The 25,597-nt window shown below is 45.6% G+C and overlaps 1 protein-coding gene across 5 annotated transcripts in view; it reads right to left on the bottom strand.

Annotated features, from left to right (window-relative positions):
* ABLIM3 (actin binding LIM protein family member 3) overlaps positions 1 to 25,591 on the bottom strand; it is a 143,363-nt gene extending 117,772 nt beyond the window's left edge. For 2 of the 5 annotated variants that reach the window (XM_027081636.1, XM_027081637.1), the window contains exons 1-2: positions 25,385 to 25,591; positions 24,907 to 25,002 (exon numbers count right to left, since the gene is read on the bottom strand). In XM_027081636.1, coding sequence (XP_026937437.1) covers positions 24,907 to 24,919 — 13 coding nt within the window. In that variant the 5' untranslated portion in view covers positions 24,920 to 25,002; positions 25,385 to 25,591. The remainder of the gene's footprint in view (positions 1 to 24,906; positions 25,003 to 25,384) is intronic. The other 3 variants (XM_027081638.1, XM_027081635.1, XM_027081634.1) reach the window with 3 other exon arrangements.
* Between the last annotated feature and the right edge of the window lie 6 nt (positions 25,592 to 25,597).

The following is a 25,597-nucleotide window of genomic DNA, read 5'->3' on the forward strand; positions in this document are numbered from 1 at the left end:
TGTGTGTGTGTGTGTGTGTGTGTGTGTGTGTGTGTGTGTGTGTGTGTATTACTGGCATCTAGTTGGTAGAGACCAGGGATACTGCTAAGTATCTTATAACGTACAATATAGCTCCTCCCCATCCCAACAAGGAACTATCTGGTTCAAGATAGTGTCAAGGTTGAGAAATCCTGCTTTAGATGGATCCCCTACATCCCACAGATCTCAGGTCAAAGCCCTTCACTGATTGCCTTAACAGTACAAACCCTACTGTTATTGGTTCTCACAGTCCTGGGTACTCTCCCTTGACTGCATTTTTTCAGTATGTACTGATATAATTAGTTGTGATTATTTGCTTAATCTCTGTTTCCTCCATTAGACTCTAAGCTTGATGAAGGCAGGGATGGTGTTTACTGAGCCCACTTCTCTAGTCCTAATGCCAAGCACAATATCTGGCACACGGCAGATTTACAATAAACACCTTTAAAACAAATGAACTTACTCTGTGCAAATTCATATGCAATCATGAAACACAATGGTTAGTATAGGTCCTGCCTACTAGAAAATTACATTCCTGTAAGGACTACCTGAATAATCCATATTTCAAGATAACTGTTTTGTAGTAAATCACAATGGCAGCAGGTCGGAAACTTTTTGGTGTCAGGGCTCCTATACACACCGAAAATATTATTGTGAACCTCAAAGAGCTTTTGTTTAGGTGATTTACATCTATTGATATTTATCATATTAGAGTCATATCTGAGAATTTTTTAAAAACAAAAAAACAGAAGCATACATTCCATTAACTGTCAGTGGTGACTACATCATACATCACCTCTGGAAAACTCAACTGTACCCTCATGAGAGACTGAGAGTGAAAAAGGCAAAACACTTCTTAGAATTGTTACAAAAATGATGTTGATCCTGTGGACCACTCAGAGGGCCCCCAGGACTCTCAGGGGTCCCTGAAACATGTGTGAAAACTACTGTACTGTAGGAATCCTAATGCTATAGAGATAACTTCCTGCAGAGGAATCAGGGCAAGCTACTTGGAAATGGCACATCTGAGTTGGCCCTTACAAGATGGGAGGTATCAGGACACCAGCAGAGGCACACACCTCTACAGCTACAGTGGACAAACTATGGCTAAAGAATCAATTCTGGTCCTCTGCTTGTCTTTGTAAATAAAGTTTTATTCGAACACAGCCATGTCCATTCACGTATGTATTGTCTATGGCTACTTTCGCACTAAGATGGCAGAACTGATAGTTACAATAGAGCCCGAAGGACATACAAAGCCTAAGATCCTCACTATCTGGCCCTTTCCAGGAAAAGTTTGCCAACTCCTGTTCTTTAGAATATTTATAAAGTCAAATGTTTCAGTCAAAAATTAACTTGATGTTGAATGACAGTTTTGTTTGTACCACTCCACCCCTAAAATGGACTGGGGGTTAGTGAGTGGGTAAGGAAGGTGAGAAAGAACACACCTCCATGAGGTGGGATAGAAAGACCATTAGCTTAGTGAGCCATCCTGAGACCTGTGCTTCTAATCCTCTAACACACTGGGAGACTTAGGGCAAGTCATCCCAACCTATTTTGGGATGCTGAGGAGGGAAAACTTACCCAACAGTCAGAGCTGCTCAGAGATGAAATGAGCTGCTTTTCTAGATAGTGAGCCTCCTACATGTGGAAGCTGGCTGAGGCTGTGGCTTTACAGATAGGAATCAGATCTTTGAGAATCAGATGAATAACCGTATTAAATTAGGGAGCTTCAGTGGGTAGGAGGTCATATAAATGAGTGAGCGGACTGGAGTATGATGAAGGGAGGGGGAGAGGTGGCCAAAGAGGCATGGTTCCTACTCGATTTTGACTGACTCCTGCCATGTGGGGACATGAGCTCAGGGGAACCAGAAATCTAGATTTTAAACTAAAATCTCTCATTTTTTATAGCTTGGCTCAAATATTGGAAAAGAAAAAATAAAGAAGAACAGTATGTGAGTCAAGTAAAACACATGTATGGATCATTTTGTCACCCAGGCCACCGGGATAAGACAAACTTTAGTGCTTCTGTCAGCTTAAAAATGCTTTGATACTAAGAGAATAAAAGAAATTCCTTATAATTTATTGAGGGCTTTTTGATTTTCAGTGTGTCTTGACATCTTATTTCACGTTTTTGTATTGAATAGCACAGTCAGGACCAGAACACAGGACTTCTGCTGCCAAGTCTAGTGCTCAATGCTATGGCGGCAGGATCCACTGCACCAGAAAAGAGACCTGAACTCAGCAGAGTGGGTGGAATGAAATGGAAATGGGCGGTGAAGGCGGAAGAACTAACTAGGCCGAGTGAGCAGGGAGAGAGCTCAGCAGCAAGCTGTGCGGTAGACATGACCAGGGCAGCGTGGACTAGAGAAGACAGTCCACTTGGATCCCAAGAGCAGCTATTCCACCCAGACCTTCCCTTGAATTCAAAGGCCCAGGAGCCACTGGAGCTAGTTTGATCTGGGTTTTAGTCACTTGCGATCTAAGACTTCTTACAAATAAAGTCTTAAGGAGGGATTAAAATTTTGCACTACGATAGTATAAAAGCAGCCTTAGACAATATGTAAATGAATGGGCATGGCTGTGTTTCAATAAAACTTTATTTACAAAGATAGGCAGCGGGCCAGAATTGACCTTTGAGCCATAGTTTGCCGACCCCTGCTATAGGATCATTCAATGGGCTAGTAGAATAAGTGTGTGTCTGTGCTGAATGTCCTGATGCCACCCATATTTCAAGGCCAGCTCATGGGTTATTTGGCTGGGTTATTAGACTAGATGATCTTAAAGATCCCTACTTACCATGAGATTCAAGGATGCTTTGGCCTGAGTTTGCCTTAAAGATTTAAAGGTAGACTCTTAAGTCAAGCTATGTTTGGAATGGAAAGTTTCCTCCAACAAAATGTCTCCAATCATAATTACCAGTTGTATAACTGAACATATGTTGGTGGAAGCCTCAATTCATAGTGAGCCAGTTAAAATGCACGTAAGGGACAGCTAGCAGATCTTTCAAGTTAGAGTCCAGGCTGTTAATTACTTTTGTAAAAGAAATATATAAACACACAGATGGCAACTGTAGTAAATACGTTCAACTACATATAAATATCAAAATCCAGCCCACTCCTCAAGGTCTATCTCATATGCAACATACTTTTGGGAAGATTTCCAGATTCTCCCCTCATCCTCCCTCCCAACATGAGCTCTCTTATTTAAAACCTCATGGCATGTACTTCTTATGACTAAGCAGTGGTTCTCAAACTTGAGCACGCATCAGAATCCCTGGATGTCTTGTCAAAACACAGATTGCTGGACCCCACCACCAGGGTTTCTGATTCAGGAGAGCCAGGGCAGGGGCTGAGAATTTGCATCTCCAACAAGTTCCCGAGTGATTGCTCATGCTGCTGGTTTGGTGACTACATTTTGAGAACCATTCACCTAAAGCACAGTCTACCCTATAATACTGTTACTTTTGTGCTTGCCTTATTTCCCTAGCAGATCGTACATTACTTGAGGAGGGATGCTGTTGATGTTCATAAACCCTGAAGTATTCTGTGGGCATGCCACAAACATTTAGACACACCCATGGGATGAGTTGAGGTGTTAAGTTTTTGGCTAGGATGAACCTGACAGCTGTTTCCTACAACAGGAATTTCTGGAGCCCACAAGGAAGACAAATGCAGCAGACTTGTTCCCAAGCAGTAACCAGTAACCAGTAAAGGAAATTTCTGTGGCTAAACCACGCTGTAATAGAATTCACAACACTGTCAAGTTCAATATTCTGGTGTAAGACCAAAACCCAAATGAAATCCATTAAATGGTTATGCAACTTTTCCTATACATATTGCAGTTCTAGGTGTGTGTGTGTCTAAGGTGGGGTGAACGATGTCGAATAATAGAAATGCTGAATGGGACTTCCCTGGTGGTCCAGAGGTTAAGAATCCGCCTCCCAATGCAGGGGATGTGGGTTCGATCCCTGGTTGGGGAGCTAAGATCCCACATGCCGAGGGGCAACTAAGCCCGTGCCGCAACTACTGAGCCCGCACTCCACAACTAGCCTGCACAGCACAACCAGAAAGCCTGCATGCCAAAACAAAGATCCCACATGCCACAACTAAGACCCAACATGGCCAAATAAGTAAATAAATATTTTTAAAAAATAGAAATGCTAAAGGTTCTCTAAATACCCTTTATAGAAAAACCAAGAATAAAATGTATGCTGGGAATCAGACTGTATTTGGAGGCAGGGTCTTTAAAGAGGTTATTAAAGTAAAATGAGGTCATTAGGGTGAGCTCTAATCCAATACGACTAGTGTCCTCATAAGAAGGGAAGATGAGGTTGCACAACTCTGTGAATATACTAAAAACCATTGAATTGTTTATTTTAAAAGGATGACTTTTACGTTATGTGAATCGTATCTCAATAAAGTTGTCATTAAAAGAGAAAAAAAAATAAGAGAAGATGAGGATACAGACACACACAGAGGGAAGACCATGTGAAGACACAGGGAGAAGCCAGCCATCTACAAGCCAAGGAGAGATGTCTCAGAAGAAACCAACCCTGCTGACACCTAGATCTCAGACTTCTAGTCTCCAGAACTATCATTACATAAATTTCTGTTGCTTAAGCCACTCATGTGGGACAGACTGTTATGGCAGCTCGAGAAAACTAATATAGACTCCAAATCATTATTTTAAATAGCATAAAGGGTATAAAAGCTGCCAGGGAATCAAGACCATGCAATGCCCCAGGAGTAGAAGGTGCCCTGTCCATCTACCCCTAGTTTTGGCCCTATTATCTCCAGCCTGGAGAATCCCCTCAGGTCCTAACTGGCCTCCTTTCCCCACTCATTTCTCCACACAGTCGCCAGAGTGATACTTTCAAAACGCAAATCCGATGATGCTTACCCCTGAAGTGCTGAAGTGCTCACCACTTCAGTGGCATTTAACACCATTTAATGGCTTCACTTTGCCCTTGGGATAAAGCCAGACTCCTTGCCATGGTCGACAAGGGCCTGCATGGCCTGGTCCCTGCCAGCCTCCCCCATCTCTTTGCAGACCCTCCTCCCCTCCGGCAGTAGGTGACAGTCACCTGGTTTTCTTTCTTTTCCTTCTAATACACCCTCCTCCATCTCAACACTGGGAGACTCCCACTCCAAAACAGACATGACAGAGGTGCTTCCACATGCGGATGTGTTATAGGTCCTGAAAGATGCATCTTGAGGCAGACGGCTTTCAGTTCTTACTGCTCTTGCCCCACTGCCTCTGTCAGGCTGGTCACTGGTAGAAACTGTCTAAAGAACAGCCTAAAAGCACTATTTACAATACCCAAGACATGGAAACAACCCAAGTGCCCATCAACAGAAATTGGCTTAAGAAGATGTGGTGTGTGTATATATATATACAACGGAATGTCACTCATCCACAAAAAAGGAATGAAATATTGCCATTTGCAGCAACATGGACGAACCTAAAGAATATCATACTAAGTGACGTCAGACAGAGAAAGACAAAAATTACATGATATCGCTTACATGTGGAATCTAAAAACTAATACAAATGAATCTATATACAAAACAGAAACAGACTCACAGACATAGAAAACAAATTTATGGTCACCAAAGGGGAGAGGGATGGGGGGTGAGTGGAAGGGATAAATTAGGAGTATGGGATTCACAGATACAAACAGATACTATACATAAAATACTGTTCCCTGGGCTATACAGAAGCAACAAGGATTTACTGTATAGCCCAGGGAACTATATTCAATATCTTGTAATAACCTATAATGAAAAATAATCTGAAAAAATATATATATACCTTTGGTGTACACCTGATATTAACACAGTATTGTAAATCAACTATAATTCAATTTAAAAAAACAGCTGAAAACTGTTAAAAGATTTTCAGTGTTGAGTGAGGGGAGTAGTAAACAGTGAGGCATACCGAGATTTACAAGGGTGTCCTTCCCAAACTAGGCATGGGCGAATCCTGTGACGGGCACCATTCATCTGGGAATTGTAAAAGGAGCTGAAGGGTGACATTCTGGGCCTGTCGGCCAAAACAGAGCAGTCACCTGCTCTGATGGGCATGATGAAAGGGTTCTTTCTTTCTGGTCTGGCTTGCTCACTGCCCTTCCAGACACAAAGAGAAGAGCAAAGCTTCTATCCTATGGTCACTGTCCTGTGTCTCTTTTTATCGTCATTTAATTATAGAGACCACACTTTCTGAATGAGATACTGAAACGCATGGTTGGATGCATGGCCTAACGACAGGATGGAATATTTGAAATGAGGACAGTTGTACACAAGGACATTAGACTCACAGTGAACGGACACTTTTTACCTTGCCCCATTTACCTATAACCCAAATAAAGCTGGATTTGCCTTCTGCTCAATTTCTGTGCACAACTGTATTAAATTTTAATGACTAAAAGAAACATAGCCAACAATCAAAAGTTATAAGAAAAAACAATTCAAATATTTGCTGGCTTCTCTTTCAAAGAACAGCCAAGGGAGAAGGCATCTATTTAATACCTAGCAAAACAGAAGGTAACGCAAAGGTCTTCTCATTCACTGCCTTATTTGATTATCACAAAACATGAGTCAAGTGAGGCAAAATCACTCCACCTATTTTATAGATGAGCAAACTGAGGCTCAGGGAATTGAGATTGTCCCAGACTCCAACCCAGGCCTTTGGACAGCTAGTTCAGCGAGTTTTCTTTTCTACACTTGCAGACACGCATGCACAGATACACACCACTGGACTCCCTTTTCACCATTCTGCATCCTAAAATACTGGGTTTTTTTTAAATTTCTTGACACTAATGGCAGCAAAAAATGACTATTGCCAATGTAAGTTCAAGAAATCCCCAGAGATTCACCAGTATTTGATTCCCAAACCCCAGCTAAGTGTGGAGCTCAAACAAGAAGGAACAAACATCAATGGAGAATACATGCATTTTCACTCTAAACTAGATTAATGCCTCAAAAAAAAAAAATCTACCAGAATACCTCTCTTCTAGCCAAAGAGGCATTCTGTCCCCAGTCAACTCTAGGAACCCTGGTACAATAATTAACATGTGGGCCAGAGGCCCAAACTCACTGGCACAGGATAGATTTTCAGATGAGAAACAGAGAAGCCCCAAATCCCACTCACATAAAAGGCTTATTGATATTATCTGGTGAAAAGAATACAGATTGCAAGGGAGACAGCAAGGCAGAATTTTGGCTATGGAGGAAGTGGGTGGGAGGAAGGGGTAGACTTCTCTCCTATTTCAAAGCCCCTTAGATTTTCACCAGAGCATTCTCTTAAGTTCATACCCTCAAGTGGACTTTGCTACTGGCTAACAAGCATTTCTCCATAGCACAGAATGATGTCGCAAAAGCCAAAATAATCCAGGTCAGCAAACATTCCAGTGGTAAAACAGAGGGTTTCAGAGAGCTCCCATGGGCAGATCAGCTGAGGGTGATGCCCAGGTGCCCTGGACTTGGGGCTGACTCTCAGGAAAGAAACAGCCTCAATGAGGGCAATGGCTTTCACATCCAGAAACCCCCCAAAAGGTGATTTGATTATTAGAAGGAGAGAGAGGAAAGCAAGTAGGGCTAAAAGGCCACATGATGGACCAGAGGTCTGAAAAGTGCCAAAGAAGAGGATGGATGCGGACACAGGCATTCATTCCACCTGCTCTTGGGCCCTGGGCTGGGCATGGGATGCATAGGGCCCTGGAGATGGAGGACAATGGCTACATGATAGATAGTTAACCTGCTTGTGCTTCAGACTCTTCTCAACCTGGAGATAAATGCAGAACCCCCAGGTCACAGCCCAGCAGAGGGACCACAAAGCAGACCCATAAATAGAAAGTGTCCTAGCCTTCCTAAGGATAAGGTTTCCTTGAGTCCCCTGACGCAAAAAGCCCTTCCTTGGTGAGCGTGCTACAGTGATACTAGCATTATCCTGCTGTCACTTTCCTGACACCCACCAAGCCCCAGGGAAGACCTTGCTCCAAGCAGAAAGTCCTGAGTCAGCACAAACAGATTACAAAGTTCATTTGCTAATGTTAATACCATCTTCATTGGTGTAGTTAGTTATTGGGCAATATTTACTGGGTAATTTCTATGTGCCAACAACTGGGGAATTTACGCTGGTGAATAAAACAAGCATGTTTCTTCTCCTTTGGGGCTTTACAATTCCACAGGAAAGATACACAGTAAGCAACAGATAATTACAAAGTGTGACAAGAAAGAAGGAAATGAATAAGGCTTGGGGAGAGACAATTTGAAGGTAAACTATTTCAGCTGAGACTGCAAGGAGGCAAGGAATCCAGCCATGGAAGACCAGGGGCCAGAACAATGCAGGTGGAGAAATAGCATATACAAGGGTCCTAAGGCTGGAAAGTACCTGGTGAGTTCAAGGAGGCCAGTGTAGCTGGAACATTAGGGCCAGGAAGAGACCTGCACAAAATCGGTTAAAGAGGAAGCTCTTGAAAGGTACAATGCCTGGAAGTTCACCAAGCACTTTCCCAGGTGTGATAATAGTTGAAATAGTCCTTTGAGGTAAGCAAAGATAATAGGATAGACCCACTGAACTGATGAGGATATTAGCAGATGTCACAGAGCTAGTAGGAGAGCTGAGATTAGGAGTCAGTTCTTCTGTATCTAAGCCTAGGAATCTTTAAAAAGGTTTCATATATATATAATTGGGTATAATTTACAAGTAATTAAATATATAACTCTTAAATACAAAAAGTTTTGACAAATATATAAATGTAGACAACATCTCAGCCAAGACAGGGCACATTTCCATAATATGGAGATAATCTGCTATAACCTTTTGCAATCAATCATTCCATCCCCCAACCGGAGGCAAACTCTGTTATGATTTCCACCCATATAGATTAGTTCTGCCTGTTCTTGACCTTCTGATAATGGAATCATACAGTATGTGCTCTTTTTTGTCTGGCTTCTTTTACTCAGCATGCTTTTGAGCTTCATTCATGCTGTGGCATGTATCAATAGTTGGTTTGTTTTTTGCTGAGTGGCATGCTTATCCATTTGTCCATAAATGAACATTTGGGTTGTTCCCAGCTTTGGGATATCATGAATTAAGCTTCCAGGAACATTCCTGCACAAATCTTTTTGCAGATTTATGTTTTCATCTCTCGCAGATAAATACCTAGGAATGGAGTTGCTGGATCTTAATTAGGTGTGTGTTGAGTTTTTTTGAAACTGCCTAACAGTTTTCCGAAGTTGTACCATTTTACATTCCTACCAATAATGTATGAGGAATTTAAGCCCTTTCGGCGGGTGGAAAGAGGTGGCTTTAATTTGCTTTTCTCTGATGACTAACGATGCTGAGCATCCGTTTGTAAGTGTCTGCTACAATTTCTTGCCCATTTTTGCTGTTCTTAGTGTTCTAAGAAGTCATTGCCTACCTCAAAGTCATAAGATATTCTCCTATATTCTCTTCTAGAAGCTGTATAGTTTTAACTTTTAGTTTATGAAGGTCTATGGTCTATCTCAAATTAAGTTTTGTGTATTGACTAGTGATGAACAGGCTTGTCAAGTATAAGGATGCCTTTATTTTTATCTTATTTTTTACTTTTTAAAAAAGGTCTTTATTGAATTTGTTATAATATTGCTTCTGTTTTATGTTTTGGTTTTTTGGCCACGAGGCATGTGGGATCTTAGCTCCCCTACCAGGGATCAAACCCACACTCCCTGCATTGGAAGGCAAAGTCTTAACCACTGGACCGCCGGGGACATCCCTGTTTTTTTACTTTTTATTGTGGCATAACTTGCATAAAGTATATAAATCTTAAGTGTAAAGTTCAAGAATTTTACATTTGTTTCCTCCATGTAACCACATTCAGATCATTTGAGGACTTCTTTTTATCATCAAAAATATTAGTTAGGGACTTCCCTGGTGGTCCAGTGGTAAAGAATCTGTCCTGCAATGCAGGGGAAGCAGGTTCGATTCCTGGTCGGGGAACTAAGATCCCACATGCTGTGGGGCAACTAAGCCCGTGCGCCGCAACTACTGAGCCCATGCGCCTAAACTAGAGAGAGAAAACCCATGCGCCACAACTAGAGAGAAGCCTGCGTGCCACAGCGAAGAGCCCCCACGTTGCGAGGAAGATCCTGCATGCTGCAATTAAAAGACCCGACGCAGCCAAAAAAAAAAAAAAAATGTATATATTAGTTAGCCTCACTACCTTAGCATTATTTTAAAGTAATAGTTATTTTGCCATATTGATTTTTCTTATACATGTGCATTTGACAGAATATTATGCATTTGTGGCTTGGTGCACACATGGATTTATAAGTTCCAGCAGTAACGCTCTGACTCCCCAGTGGTCTGTTGCTTGCAGTTGTGGAGCAAATGCACTATTCCCTGTGGACACATGGCTCCTGTCCTCAAGGAGCTTATAATCTAAGAGGGGTGCTAGGAAATGCACATGAATAAACCATGTTGAGTTACAGCAAATGACCCATAACCATAAGAATGTTTTAAAACAGGACTGGAGGTCCAGTGGTTAAGACTCCATGCTTCCACTGCAGAGGGCACAGGTTCAATCCCTGGATGGGGAACTAAGATGCCACATGCTACATGGCATGGCCAAAAACTAAAAATAAAAAAAATGAGAGACACAGACAAGAATCCTATTTTTTTAAAAAAAAAAAATAAAACAAGGGTCATGGACTTCAGAAAAGGGAATAAAACCACTTCAGGAGTGGATGAGAGGAAGCTTCTGGCCTAAAAATGGCTAGGATTTTGATAAATGAGGGTAATTATATGAGGTAATTGCCAATGGGGAAAAAGGGTGAAATAACAACAACAACAAGTACCTTAGTTAGGATCCTTTCCATTGTAATTTACAGAAACCCAACTGAAACTAGGTTAAGCAAAACAGGGAATCTGTTGGTTCTTGCAACTGGGAGGTCTACGGGTGGGGTGGGGTGGGGTGGGGTGGGTGGCCTCTGCCTTCAGATCTGGCTGGATTCTGAGGCTTTACTATATGGTCAGAGCTATGACGTCTTCTATTTTTCAGACAGCTTCTTCCCACATGTGGGACAGGAATGGCCACCAGAACCTCCAGAGCCTCATCTCCTCAGCTCAGCAATATCAATGGAATGAATACTTCCTCCCAGTATCTCCCTATCCAATTCCAGGGAATACTATGGTTGGCCTCTCTTGGGTCTAATGTGCATTGATGAACAAATCCTTGAGGCACAGGTAGATGGGGTACTCTGACTTGCTAGTCTAGGTCATGTGCCACCCCCTGGGGTAGGGGCAGAACACCATAATTGACAGCTCATTTGTACTGCTACATGGAGTTGGGGGGAAGTTCTTGCAAGGAATCAGATGGAGAGATGATAAAACATGTTGGACAGACAATCTGGCTATTGTATCAATACATCATTAAAAGGGAATGTGGGCTTAGAATAGGAAATGTGAATGGGGAGCAAAGTAGGAGGAGACTTTGCTTTGGACACTGAGGCACTGGCATGGAATATTGCCTTTTATGGCTTTTCCCAAGTGGAGAGCCTCTGGCCTAAATATCAAGAGCTGTCTACTCAACAGACCCCAGGGCAGCCTTTGCAGCCTGGCATTTAGTGGTCACATGAGTCATGTAATACCAGAGTGTGAATTATGGGCTGTGCAGAAAATGAAGGCACACAGGGAATGGAGAAGGCCTTCTACAGTCCTTTCTGGGTCTATCTTTCCAGTGTAATCTTTATCATATTTGAAGTAAACTTCCTTTATAGTTACAAAGATGAACTAAATAAGAGAGATTAGGCATTTCTGTATCATCATTTTAGATTGGAATTCTAATGTTGGAAGAGGTCTTAGAGGTCATCTAGCATAAGGGTCGGCAAACTGGCCCACAGGTTAAATCCCCCTCCACCTTTATTTTTGGAAATAAATTGTGATCGGATGTCACCTCATCCATTTGACCACATATTGTCATGGGCTGCTTTCATGCCTCAGAGACCGTATGGCCCACAAAGCCCAAAATATTTACAACCTGGCCCTTTACAGAAAAAGTCTGCCAATACATGCTCCCTATTCAAGTAGGACTGTCCTCTACAACATTAATTTCACTGCTGACTCACGCCTGGATCAAAAGAGACAATTCACGGAAAGTTTAGAATATAGTTTGACATATAATAAAGCCCTCCTTAAATGTTAGCTAAATAAAAGTTCTGGGTTATCAGTACATACCTCTGCTCCCCTTTCCAATGGAAAGATCAAGAGGTGACTGGTCCTAACCATACCATACGTTGATTAATTTGTATATTGAAAGGGGTTTTCCGGGACTTCCCTAGTGGGGCAGTGGTTAAGGATCCGCCTGCCAATGCAGAGGACACGGGTTCGAGCCCTGTCTGGGAAGATCCCACATGCCGAGGAGCAACTAAGCCCGTGAGCCACAACTGCTGAGCCTGCGCTCTAGAGCCCATGCGCTACAACTGCTGAGGTGACGTGCCACAACTACTGAAGCCCGCGCGCCTAGTGCCCATGCTCCACAAGAGAAGGCACCGCAATGAGAAGCCCGCGCACCGCAGTGAAGACCCAACGCAGACCCAACACAACCATAAATAAATAAATTTATGTATTAAAAAAAGATACCACCATTTAAAAAAAAAAAAGAAAGAAGAAGGGGGGTTTTCCCAACACATTCAAATGTATTTCACTCCTTTACTGCTGTTAATCATTATTGCATGCGTGCTAAGCATCTAACACCCATTCCCTTACTCAGCCCTCCCCTATTACTCCCTTCTTGAGAGGAACCTGAAGCTGTGTGTGAGGGTAGGGAGTAAAGCAAGTCACTGAAGGCTGCACAGCTAGTCGGTGGCTGAGCTGGAATTTGAACCCAGGCAGTCTGACTCCACAGCTCAAATGCTTATCAAATACACTATCTAAGGCGTCTCGATTTGGTCAGTAACCCAGTTTTCAAAGTATCAGTTCGCACAGTCCCAGCAATCAGAATCAGATAACAGGTCCACTTGCGAGGACAAGAGCAGTAACACTGACAGCAATGCAGAGTGTGGCTGGGGGAACCACTGCCAGCTCGTCCTCTCTGCCCCTCACGCCTTCCCCTCTCACCCACTCACACCTGCTCCACGGTGCTTAGCCTGCCTCTACCGCCTCTGGGCTCTCCCATCCATCAGGTGTGTGTTGCCAAGGAGATCTTCCTAAATAATGCACAGCTCGGTGGCAGGGGCGGTGGGGGGGGGGGCAGCGGCGGTGGGGGTGTCACTGCTCAGCTCAAAACCTCTCATGGCTCCTCACTGGCCACAGACTGTAACAAATACTCCCCAGCCTGGCGTGTAAAACTCTCAGAGATCTGATCCTCCCCAGCTCCCCAGCCTTATTTCCTCACTGGCCACCTCCGCATACTCCATAGATTACAGACAACCGGACTTCCTGACCTTTCCCGAAACTCTCTGTATCTGTTTATTTCGCCCTCCCCCCAACAAGCCAGGGGCCGGGGATGCAGAAGTTGTATAACAAGCAATTGTAGAAGCTTGCCTGGGAGAACGGATGGATGAGCCCATCTGGAATGCCCTTCGTCCGCTTCCAAGCTACTTCTCAAGGTCTAGACTGAGTGCTACCTTCTCCACAAAGTACTCCCCAGGTCTTCCAGGGGAATTTGGCCTGTCTCCCTCTTCACTCTGTCCTTCCCTCTCAGCGCTCAAGAGGGTTTCGCCATATTTTAGCCACACATGCTCATGTCTGCCCCTGGGTGATGCTGGAAGGAGGCCGCCTGAGGTCACACTCTCTGTCCTGTGCCTCTCCGATCCCACAGCGCCTGGCACATCGCCATGCACAGAGCAGGGATTTGTGTCATTGCCCTAGTGAACAGGGGAGCAGTGCTGGGACATCCAACAGGAAACAAGACCAGCCACCCTAACCCATACTTTCTCCCCATGACTCTCGTCACAGTAAAATGGGGAAAGACGGTGAAAAGGAGGAAGCAGGGAGGAGGGAAAAGATCCTCGGAGTCAGCTCGACATGGTTTCAAACACCTGCCCCACCACCTCCCAGCTCGTATGACCTTTGAACCTCATTTCCCTTTTATGCAAAATGGGAGTATTAAATATTCCATGTGAAATTCATCCATTCACATATTCGTTCACGGCTTCATTACTTGTTAAATATGAGACTTAGGGCCAGCAACCTCTTTTCTGAGCCTCGGTTTGCACCTCTGTAAAATGAGGATATTATTAGCATCTACCTCACAGGACTTCCGTGAAGGTTAAGTGCATTCATGTCTATGAAGAGCTTAGCACTGTGCCTGGCACACAGTTAATGCTCAACAAACATGAACTGTCACTGGCAGTCATCACTTTGTGCCAAGTGCTGTAATGAGTTTGGAGGACTCAGCAGTGAACAAAACAGGCCTGTCACAGAGCCATGATGTGGCTTATAGTCCAAAAGGGAAAAGAGACAGAAATGAAGAAAACAAGCTAATGGCTAAAACAATTACCGACTGTGGTGAGTTCTGTGAAGGATGGTGAAAGCCAACAACACAGAGGGGGACCATCCTTAGATACAGAGCAGGGAAGGGCCATGCAGGATTGTTGTAAGGATTAAATAAATACTATCTGTAAACAACTGCACTCAAATAGGCTGTAATTGGAAAAGAATGCCTCTTGATTAGGAGGAGGAGAAAATGGGTGTGAGGCTAAGGCATCTCTGATGGCGCTTGGGCTTCTCTTTGTTTCTGAAATGCTGCCTCCCAGGTCCCTTCTCCCTACATGTAGAGGGCCGAGGCTCTGTCTCTGCCCTTTGAAAAAGGAATTTATGGTCATCTGAGGTTCCTACGCCCTATAATCACAGGCAATTCTCCTTGTAGAACATCTCATGCTGACTGTGAAAATATCTAATTATACAGTTGCCTTAGATCATCCTTGGATGGGCAGGGTCTGGATCCCTGGGCTCTTTCTCCAGATTTCAAAAAGCAGGAACAGACCTCGGGCTGGCCCTGCCCCTGCACGCTGAGAGCAGCTTGCTGTGGGAAGATTGGCACTCGGTGGAGTGTGCTTCAGGTGCTTAAAATAGATCAACTGTGTCATTAGACTATTGCAAAGCAGTCCTTTCATTGGCCCTGCTGGTGCTGGCGAGGACAAGAGATAACAGCCCATGGAGAAAGACCTGTGCTTTGCACAAAATTAAGCAGATGCGAGGAAAAAGCTTTTGAAATGATACATGCAGTAGGGAGTGGCATTCTGCCAAAAGAGGGGGTGGGCCTGTGGCACGAGCACACAGCAGTAACCACAGCACAGGGGGCAATAAGACAGCAAAGTGGAGCCTGTGTGGACCTTCTGTCTGGATGGTGGTGCCCTCAGAAAAGAGGCTACAACTTCTGGGGTGCAGGGCACAACCCAGTAGCACAACCCAGTAGCAAAGGATCATCCATACTCTCTTGGGGACACAAAACCAGAGTGTGGGGCTAACTCCCTACTGCTCCTTCAGGGCCCTCTCCCCAGCGTGTTTCAAGTCCTCCCACAGTTCCTAGACATGCTCCGCCCTGAACGCACTGCTCAGATACAGCCTAATCAGGGTTCTGCAGAGCAGTGCTATGACCGCCTCCTGCCCCTGCAGCCTGGAATCACACTGTTGGGCAGCCCACATGGCTCTGATGCCTCCAAGCGAACCTGAGAGCAACTCAGCTCTCCCCCAACCATTTACTCCAATGGCTGGTGCCACAGACATTGGGAAGTGATGGCAGTTGAGGAAGGAAGAGTTCAGGCCATGTTTGGGAGGTAGGAATGACCAGATGTGGACACAGACTGAACACGGGAGAGTGAAGGAAAGGGAAATGCAGATGGGGGCTACTTTCTGACTACTAACTTTTGTTCCTGGGTAGATGGAGTTTCTAGCAATCAACTGGGACCACAGAGCAGAAGAAGGTTTTTTTTCTTTTAAAAAGAATAAGTTTATTAAATTTTAGTTTGAATTTGAAGTGCCTTGGAATATCCAGGTGGGCAACTTAGCAAATGGTCATAAAAATGAAAGTAAGAGAGATCTTCATAAAGAAAAAGAGAGTGGGTTTTTTTAATTAATGAATTGATTCAGCAAGTATCTTTTAAGCACTGACAATGTACTAGGCACTGTGCTTTGCCTTCTATGAATGATTTGCTAGGCTGATTTCTTCCAGAGAAATGAAGAAAAATCTGCTCTCAAGTGAAGAAATGTTAGCATTATCCAATTTTTCACCTTTCTTTCTCACGCAGGAGACCCCCATCATAACAGAGGAGAGGTCTTGAGTAGCCATTTAGGGTCAATGTGTGACCTTTCAGTAATTATCCCTTAGCTGGGTGGGTATATAGACTGACCTTACTGATAGAGAGCTCATGCTGTTGACTAAATGTCCTCCACTGGAACAGGCATGTCCCATATGTCACAACAATCTCTGGAACAGTCCAGCCTCCCAGGGTACCTTCCTTTGGCTGGAAGAGGTACCCAGAGCTGGGACCAGTTATCCAGAACTGCTTTCCTTTGGTCTATGTCCCACCCCCTACTAACAGATTCCCCTGGAAGTGAAACTGACCTCTAGGAGATGGGGGTAGGACATTGTCTGCCCAACTGTAACCAACAGGATATGATCTCACCCTCTGGGAATGGGTCAGCTGGGGAAATAAGGACACCAAGCAGGATTTTGCTCACTTCAAGAGTACTTTACAGCATGGCACTGTTAATCAATTGCTAACTCCAGACAGGACTGTCTCCTATGATGAACAGATATGCTGCGGTTTCCTCAGATCTGTGTTTGATGTTATATGGATCATCTACTAGACTAGGGTTAAAAAATTCAAATGCCCATATATACAATAGATAAACAATAAGGATTTACTGTATAGCACAGGGAACCATACTCAATATCTTATAATAACTTACAATGGAAAAAAAAAAGAAAAAAATATATACACGAATCACTTTGCTGTATACCCGAAACTAACACAATACTGTAAATCAATTATACTTCAATTCAAAATAAATTCAAATGCCTACAGTGGCAAGGTAACAGAAGAATATTAAGCTGTCCTTGTGCAATGTAATAGGAAGTGGTGGCAACTGTGGCTCTCTAGAGACCAGTACATGCCCCCCTGAACGCAGGTAATTCTACTTACTGTTGTCTGTCATGTAGGAACATAGAGGCAGGGATGCAAGGTCTTTCAACTGTTTTTAAAGAGAAGCTAGAAACCCCAGTTTTGATTTCTGAGTATTTGCAAATAATTCAAACTCACTGAAAAGCTGGTGTAGGGCAAATAAAACACGTCTCATCGTGCTGGCCACCAGCTGGCCCATTTTGGCGGACCCGTATGATCCACGAAAGCAAGGACCATGCCTGATATATTTACTGCTGTGTCTCCAGCAACATGCTCGGCACAGAGCTGGTGGTCAGTAAATATCTGTTGAGTGAACAAATGAACAATCCAATTCTTATTATCCACGCTGGACGTTCCCAGGAAGTAGGCAGATTGAAAAACACTACCATGACTGTAAATTCCATTTCACTGTTGAAATGCTACACTTGTGCATAATGACCAGAATAGGGGTAAGGTGGGGAGTGTGTTTTCTGCAGACAGACTGACTGTGGAACACTGAGTCAGCACGGTCCTCTTTTCTGGGCACCCCCTATGTGTGAACACTCCCCTTCAAGTTCTCAGGGGCAGGCTCCACCTCTGCTGGTCAGAGCTGGTAAAATGAGGGTTTAAGCATCAAGACTAGGTGGATAACCAATTATCAGCATCCTACACTAGCCCTGGGGAGTGGCCGGTATTCAGGAAAACTGATCCACAGGGAAATATTTTCCTTGAGGAGTCATTTACTTAACAAACACTACGTTACGGATTTAATTGTGTCCCCTCAAATTTGTATAGAGATGTCCTAAGCCCTAGTACTGCAGAATGTGACCTTATTTGGATATGTGGTCTTTACAGAGGTAATCAAGTTAAAATGATGTCATTAGGGTGGGCCCTCATCCAGTAAGACTGGTGTCCTTATCAAAAGGGGAAATCTGGACACAGAGATATGCATAGACAGAAAACGAATGTCAAGAGACAACAGAGGGAAGATGGCTACCCACAACCAAGGAGAGGGGCCTGGAGCAGATCCTTTCCTCATGGACCTCAGAAGGAACCAACCCTGCTGACACTTTGATTTTGGACTTTCAGCTCCAGAACTGTGAGACAATACATTTCTGTCGTTTAAGCCACCCAGTTTGTAGTACTTTTGTGTTACGGCAGCTCTGGCAAACTAATATACACTATTTTTATTCGTTTTATAAACATTTGCTATATGCCAGGCACCATTTTAAGCAATTCACAACTCAACTTATTTATTCTTTATAACAACTTTGTGAGAGAGGCACTATTACTACACCCCCTGTGATTATCATTCGAGATGAGGATCAGAGGTACAGAGAAGGTAAGTGACTTGCCCAAGCACACACAGCAAGGAAAGGGCAGGGCTGGAAGGTGAACCCAGCTGTGCCCTTTAAAAACAATTTAACTGGCGAAACACCCAACAAGTAAGAGTTACTCACACACTTCTGGTTGTTTTCTGTTCTTTACAATGGTACTGGCTAATGCCGGGTATTAGCCAGTTGTTGACATTCACGGACACCAGATGTTATCTCAGTCAGATAAAGCTTTTGCCAGATAGGAGTGTTGGCGTTCAGAACTGATATCACTTCCTTTATGCAACGCAAGTACTCTTGAAATCACATTGTGATTTGCAGAGATGTGTTATACTCATTTTGGACTGTTTTAACCTTGTTCCTTATATTATTCCTCTAACCATCCCTTAGCCTTAAGTGGTCATTTGTCAACAAGTGCTCCATTCATTTGGGAAGCATTGTTTAAAAACAAATCTCTATTCTTATGAAGTATACAATCATCTCTATTTCATCTGTTTTGCAAATTTAGAATTTCTTTAGAGAGTATCCTCCTGTGTTTGTGTTTACAATGGATCCTTTCCTCTAGGAATTCTTAGCGTTCCTGACCTGGGCAATGACATTAGCAAAGGAAGGTCATCGTGCTCCTAGTGCTGGGTGTCTTCAATGCTGAAATCCCTTGCCTCCCCAGATCCACTCTGCTCCCTCTCTACCCTGGGAGGCTGACCATGGTGGGCCCATCAAGCCAGAGCCTTCCTTGCCCTCTGGCTCCTTCCTGGTTGGATCGGGTACCATAGGAAATCCAAGGGAGGAAGGAGAGAGAGGTCAGGATATTTATTCCCCTGGTTCCTTCCTTGGGGTGTTGCCATGAGCTGGCTGCCTTCCGGGAGCCAGAGGCCACTGCTCCTACCAAGCAGTCCCTCCCCTACAGCTTACTGGGTCTCTGGCTTCCTTTTTTTTTTTTTTTTTTTCCTTTTTAGGTCTGGGGGCAGGTGTGGTAAGAGTGGTAATGGGTCGCTGTTACTAGCCTCCCAGTCTTGGGCCATCCTGGCTTCTCCTTGTTTGTTTCTCCACACCCTTCTCACACACTTGCAAAGACTCCTCCTGTTTAACTCCCCTCAAATTGCACATCTGTTCCCTGCCAGGACCCTAAGACAGACTCCTCTTCTCTTTCACCCTATAACTCGATCAGGTGCAAGGCCACGCAGACTTTATTTTCTAAAGCATCTTTCCACTTATTTCTATTCTTACAGCCACCCAAATCCTGGCCATCAGACCTTTTCTGAACTAGGCTAATTGTCTCTCATCTAGGATCTAACTTCCTGCCTTGCCCTTTTAGACTCATGCCATATACAATACCAGGTTAATCATCTTCCTGAAGGCTTCCTGAAGGCCGTGGCTCTCTTATGTACAGAACCCAGCGCTGGCCACAATACCAGCAAAACAGGCTAATTTTCAACTAGAGGGTTTGGCTCTTATGACACCATCATTTCAGAACTTTGTTCTACTCAATGGCCAACTCAACTTAAGATTCAACTTCATTCCCTGAGACCCACCACCACTGAGTTTCTCATGTTATTTCACTTAATCGTCACAACAACCCAACTGGCACTACTGTCAACATTTTATAATGATAAAAATTCAGGTTGAGACATGATCTATCCTGTCCAATATTATAGAGAGACTACATGACAGATCTTAAATTTGAACTCAGGAATCCATACCCCAAAGCTTGGGCTTTTACTGCCCCAGTGTGCTGTCTGCTATCCCATGACATCTTTGTGAGGGTTATATGACCCCTTAATGCTCTCTTCAACAAAACAAAGTCTACTCCAAAAAAGTAGGTTGTTGGCATGTCAATCCATGATAACAACCAAGGAAGGGGCCATCAGAAGCAGCCAATGAAATGAGGGAGAATGGCTCTTGGTACCACTGTACATGGTATGCAGGACGCTCTCCAACCTCAAGGATGAGCCAGTGCTGGCTCTGTGCCTAGGAAAGCCACAGGCTTCAGAGGCTCTGGGAGTTCCAACCCAAGCAAAGCACAGCATTTTACGACACACAGAATTGACTCTGGTGCTCAGGGCCTCTGATGCTCTGGGGTCAACTCGGTCTCCCCTGGCTTTGATTCCCAGGTCTTGGGAACTCCTGGGGCCAACAGGGAATGGGAGACACTGACAGGGAATAACCAAAGACTTACTGTTGCCTAAGAAAATGCACATTAGGTGGTGAGGCCCTCATGGCTCTGGGGATTATGTGAGAGCAAGGGGTCTGGGGTCAGCTCTTTTCTTGCTCTGTAGGTTCCGGAAAATGAGACCCAGGGGTGAGTGTGTGATGACACAGACAAAGCTCTGAAGGAACAGGGCCAAGGTGCACAGAGGAGAACGTCATCAGGGACTGTGAGCTGGACTGGGGCTGGGAAGGTAAGGAGGGGCCATCCTGGGTGAACAGGGGTGGCGGGCAGAGGGACTGGTGCTGGTGGCAGGGAACTTTCCAGGAGGGAATTGAAGGAGGCAAGCATGACAGGAACATGGAGACTGTAGAGGCACATGTGGATGAGGTTGGGCTGTGAGCAAGGCTGGGCCACAGGGGACCCTCCAGGCCTTGCTGAGGGGTTTCCTCTTGCATCTTAAGAGCAATGGGATCTGCATTTTAAGCGAAGTGTGATGCGAAGGGTGGATGAGGAGACTGAAGGGGGCTGGAGTAGGTGAAGGGAGACCAGTTAGGAGGCTGCCTCAGCAGGTTGGAGTCAAATAACAGATCCCTGGAATTAGGTTGGGTGTGCAGGGGGAAGGAAAGGTTGGACAGTAGACACACCCCACAGAGGCCAAGGTACAAATGATGACTCTGTTTTCCCAGAAGCCCTTGGCCCAGGGGAGGTACCATCTCAGTACTAGTCCTGGGTGGCCTGCTCATGCCTTTGGTGTCTTGTTCTCTCTGCAAGGAGCCCTCCTCCCCTTTTCCTTACTGGCTCAGAAGGCTGGAGCCCACCTGTTGCATTCTGCCAGGTCTGGACCACCATCCCACTCTACATCTCCAAAATTACCCATTTCTCTCACAGCCCTGCTTTGTGGTGTGCTAAAGCTCAGCTAGAATTCAGAAGAAAGAATTCTGATGAAACTAAAATGTACTCTGAGGAGTCACTGACTTGGCACTCCCCTGTTTTTGCCATCTGAGATGTGTTTCTTATTAATAAAAAAAAAATTTACAGGGGCTTCCCTGGTGGCGCAGTGGTTAAGAATCTGCCTGCCAATGCAAGGGACACAGGTTCGAGCCCTGGTCCGGGAAGATCCCACATGCCACGGAGCAACTAAGCCCGTGTGCCACAACTACTGAGCCTGTGCTCTAGAGCCCGCGAGCCACAACTACTGAAGCCCACGAGCCACAACTACTGAAAGCCCGTGCACCTAGAGCCCATGCTTTGCAACAAGAGAAGCCACTGCAATGAGAGGCCCGTGCACCACAACGAGGAGGGGCTCCCACTCGCCACAACTAGAGAGAGCCCGTGCACAGCAGTGAAGACCCAGCGCAGCCAAAAATAATAAATAAATAAATAATAAATTAAAAAAAAAATTACATATACTTACAAAGCAATCTCTCACAATCCTGTTTAATCCTCAAGATCACACTCCCACATTCCTTTCAATTTATGACAAAGATGTGACATCCGAGAGGTTGAATGACCTGCTCGCTAATTTCATCAAGTCAACAATGACAAGAACCACAATGACTACTGCAGTGACAATGACAGCCTGGCCACCATCGCTGACATGATGCCAGCTATGTCCCGGTTACCACTCTCTGAACTTTACACGACACATGAACAATTATCTCCATTCCACTCTGAGGTAGGTCCCATCATTCCCATTTTGCAGATGACACAACCATGCTGAGGAACACACAGTTAATAAGTGAAAACAGGAGAACTAGAACCTGGGCCCACCTGATTGCAGGACCCACCTGATTGCAGGGCCCGAGCTATATCAACTCTTATGAGCTGTAAGACTGTAGCCGGGGCTCCTCTTCTCCAGATGAAGGGATTAGCAATGTAATAATAAGCGCATGCTTTGCCCCCACCTCAATGGTGACATCTGAACTGTTGGTTAGGCACGGCACACACTGTCGAAAATGCTATGCGTCCAAGTACGTTTCAAAATCCAACAATCACCTGCACTACTTGAAGAAGTTATTGAACATTAGCTAAAAGGTTTCACCTGTAAAACTGGAGCAATAATGCCCATCTCACAGGTTGGATGTGAGAGCCTGGGTAGATGGTGCAGGTGAAATGCATAGCCCAGTGGCTGGTAAAGAGTGAGGACTCAGTAAGTGGAAGTGAAAGAAAAACCGAGGAACAGTTTCTCTTAGGTTCAATTTCAGGCATGATGAGGACTGAGTTAAGAATTTCACATCCTAAAGGGGAGAGCATTTTTGCTTACATCAGGTCACTCCAAGGACCTCATGCCAACGTTCTGTCCCTGTGACCTTATGACCCTGTCACTCCTTCACTCCTGCAATGTGTGATTTCTACCCTCTCCTTTTGCAGGCTCCCAGGGTGGGGAGGAACCTCAATGATGATGAAGCCCAGCCTCTAAGCCTGAGCGTGAGTTTCTCCAGTGTGCCCCCAGGCAGCCCTTTAGAGAAGCACTTCCTCTTAGGGAACCTCAGGGGCCCCCAAGACTGTCCAAGTCACTCTGTTTATTTTCCACCACTCCCGGAAAATAAACACACTCTCCCCACTTAGAAAAAGTATATGAGGCTGGAATGGCATGTTTGTTAGTCCTCTTCTTCTGCAGTATTCAATTCTATTGGTTGTTATTTGAAAATTTAAAAGAAGTAAAATCTGTTTCCTTCTTTCAGGAATACTCAGTGTTGCTAATGGGACGAGAGTTCCTTATGATTCCAAAGAGAGAAAAGGGCAGGGTCTGTTGCTTGTTACCTTATTTCTTAGTTCCTTGAAAAATAAATGAGCCACCTTTCTCTTCTGTCGTTTAGTGAGAAAGGACTCCCATAAAAAATTTTTTCCCCTAGAGACAGTGAGAAGCGACAGGCAGTTCACATCCTTACTTGTCTGAGAGCACACAGATGCAAATATGTGGCCCATTAGGTGATCAGTTCTACCTAATTTTTGCTCTTTTCCTGAGCCTGGTGTGAAGCCGCGGCCCTGTTCCAGATTGTCAAAATCAAGAGGCAAAATTCTTGGGCTGTAAGAGGCAGAGGGAGTCCAGCTACACTCGCTTGCTTAGCATAGCTATGTAATACACAAAGGAAGACAGCAGAGAGATGAGTCATACAAATACATAGTAAATAAATATATTTCATTTCCATCTCCCTGGCTTTCGCTTTGTTTTCCCCCCTTCCATGCCATAAGCCTTAAAATGGAGGGAGGGTGAGGAAACTGGGTTTGGTCTGGGCACAGCCTCAGAAGGTATTGATTTCTATGGCCCTGCTTCTCAGCTCTAGCTTTTTTAGAAGAAACTTGCAGATTCTTAGATTAGAAGGACCTCTAATTCAACCCTTCTCATTTCACAGATGAGCAATTTGGGATCCAGAGAGGAGATGGCAAAGTCATAGACCCAGGGAAGTGAATGTTCCTAGGGGTTCTCTGGTTTAACAACCCCGCCTGCTGCTAAATAACCCAGACAAGCAAAGCTGGCCGGGAGGCAGGAGGGGGGACTTGAACCCCGACCTCCTTCCAGGTGGCACCCATGCCACCCGCCTCAGCAGGTGCCCATGGTCAAAGGGACTATATTGAGGAGAAAGGGATTGGGCCTCGTATTTCTTACTGCATTTCTCAGCAGCTGAGGCTCAGCCCAGCAGCAAAATGTCTGGTGCTGGCTCTGCAGAGCAGTTGCTGCTTCTGGGATGTTAAGAGACCTTGGCCGAAGGGCTTGTCTCTTTTCTCTCATTCTCATGATGGCTAAAGAGCCTGCAGGTGTGTGAAAAAATCAGCCCTGTGCCCCTGGGGCTGCCTGCACACAAGAGCAGGATATTTCACAATCTCCAGACCCAAAGGTGGCTTCCTGATGATTTGTTTATCAAACTGCTCGTTCCTATCCCACGGCCTGCCCACATCCACTCACCCACCCACCAGCCCGAGGCCAGCCTCCCTGCTCCTCCCGGCTCCAGGACAAGCAGGGCCTTCCTTGGCTTTCCAGCTGTGAGCCCAGAGGTCTCCTCAGAGCCCCCCGAGTCAGACAATGGCCACACTACTGCTTCCGAGGCCTTGCCAGGCATTGCTAGAAGGAGACAAGCAGCCTTCCCCACACAGACAAGTGGCGCTGCCAATAAAACATGAGCACATCATCATGAAAAGCCGGAGCCACATCCCTGTGCCCAGGAGGGAGCACAGAAAGGACCAAAGAGGAGTCTGGGGGCCATGTGTCCCCCCGTGCCAGGCTTCTTCCTCCTTCCAGGCAGCCCCAGCGCCGGCTCCTGCACCTCCCGCCCCCACCCTGTTCCCATGGCAAAGAAGAGGAGGACCCACTTACTGCTCGTGTTCATGGTGATGCCTTTGCACTGGGTCTTTCAATACAGAGACTCCAGATGCTTTTTAAATCTTGCGATCTTCCGACCTCACTCATCACCTGGGGGTGAAAAGGGCAGTCCAGTGTCAGCTCTGTATCCTCAGGTGCTCTCTTTCTGCTGTCCCCCTCTCAGTCTGGGCTGTAGCCCCTGGCCTTGAAGGCGAGGGGGCTAATAGGCGCAGGTGAGAGCAGCAAGGAGGAGGAGGCAGAGAGGACGTGGGAGCCGGGTCCGTCCGCTCCTGGGACCCGACTGCCGGGCAGAAGGAGGGCTGGCAGCGCCTGCTCGCGCGCACCCCGACTATTGCAGCCCAGCGGCTCGGGAGCCCAAAGGGGGTGTGGACCACAGGGAGGCAGGGCGGGGGCAGCGCGCGGGGCGCCGGGCTCCGCTGGACAGGGCGTCCCCACCCGGGCGCCGCGAGCAGCGACCCGCCCCAGGACCCACCTCTCGGCCAGCGTCGGGAGCCAGAGGCCCCTGCCCGGGCCCCTGCGACCGGTTCATGAATCCTGGTCCTCGTCTGGGGTCTCGAATTCCAAGGCGAGCAAAGCGAAATAGGAGAGCTCGACATCCATGATGCCGGCTCTCGGGGTGGCTGCGCAGGGGGCGCGGTCGCTCGCTGCTGCCACCTGCTGGACGCGTCGGCGCGTGTCCAGGCCC

This window comes from Aethalodelphis obliquidens, unplaced genomic scaffold, assembly GCF_003676395.1.
Source record: "Aethalodelphis obliquidens isolate GAN/ISIS:26980383/991018 unplaced genomic scaffold, ASM367639v1 scaffold45, whole genome shotgun sequence".
NCBI classification, from domain to species: domain Eukaryota; kingdom Metazoa; phylum Chordata; class Mammalia; order Artiodactyla; family Delphinidae; genus Aethalodelphis; species Aethalodelphis obliquidens.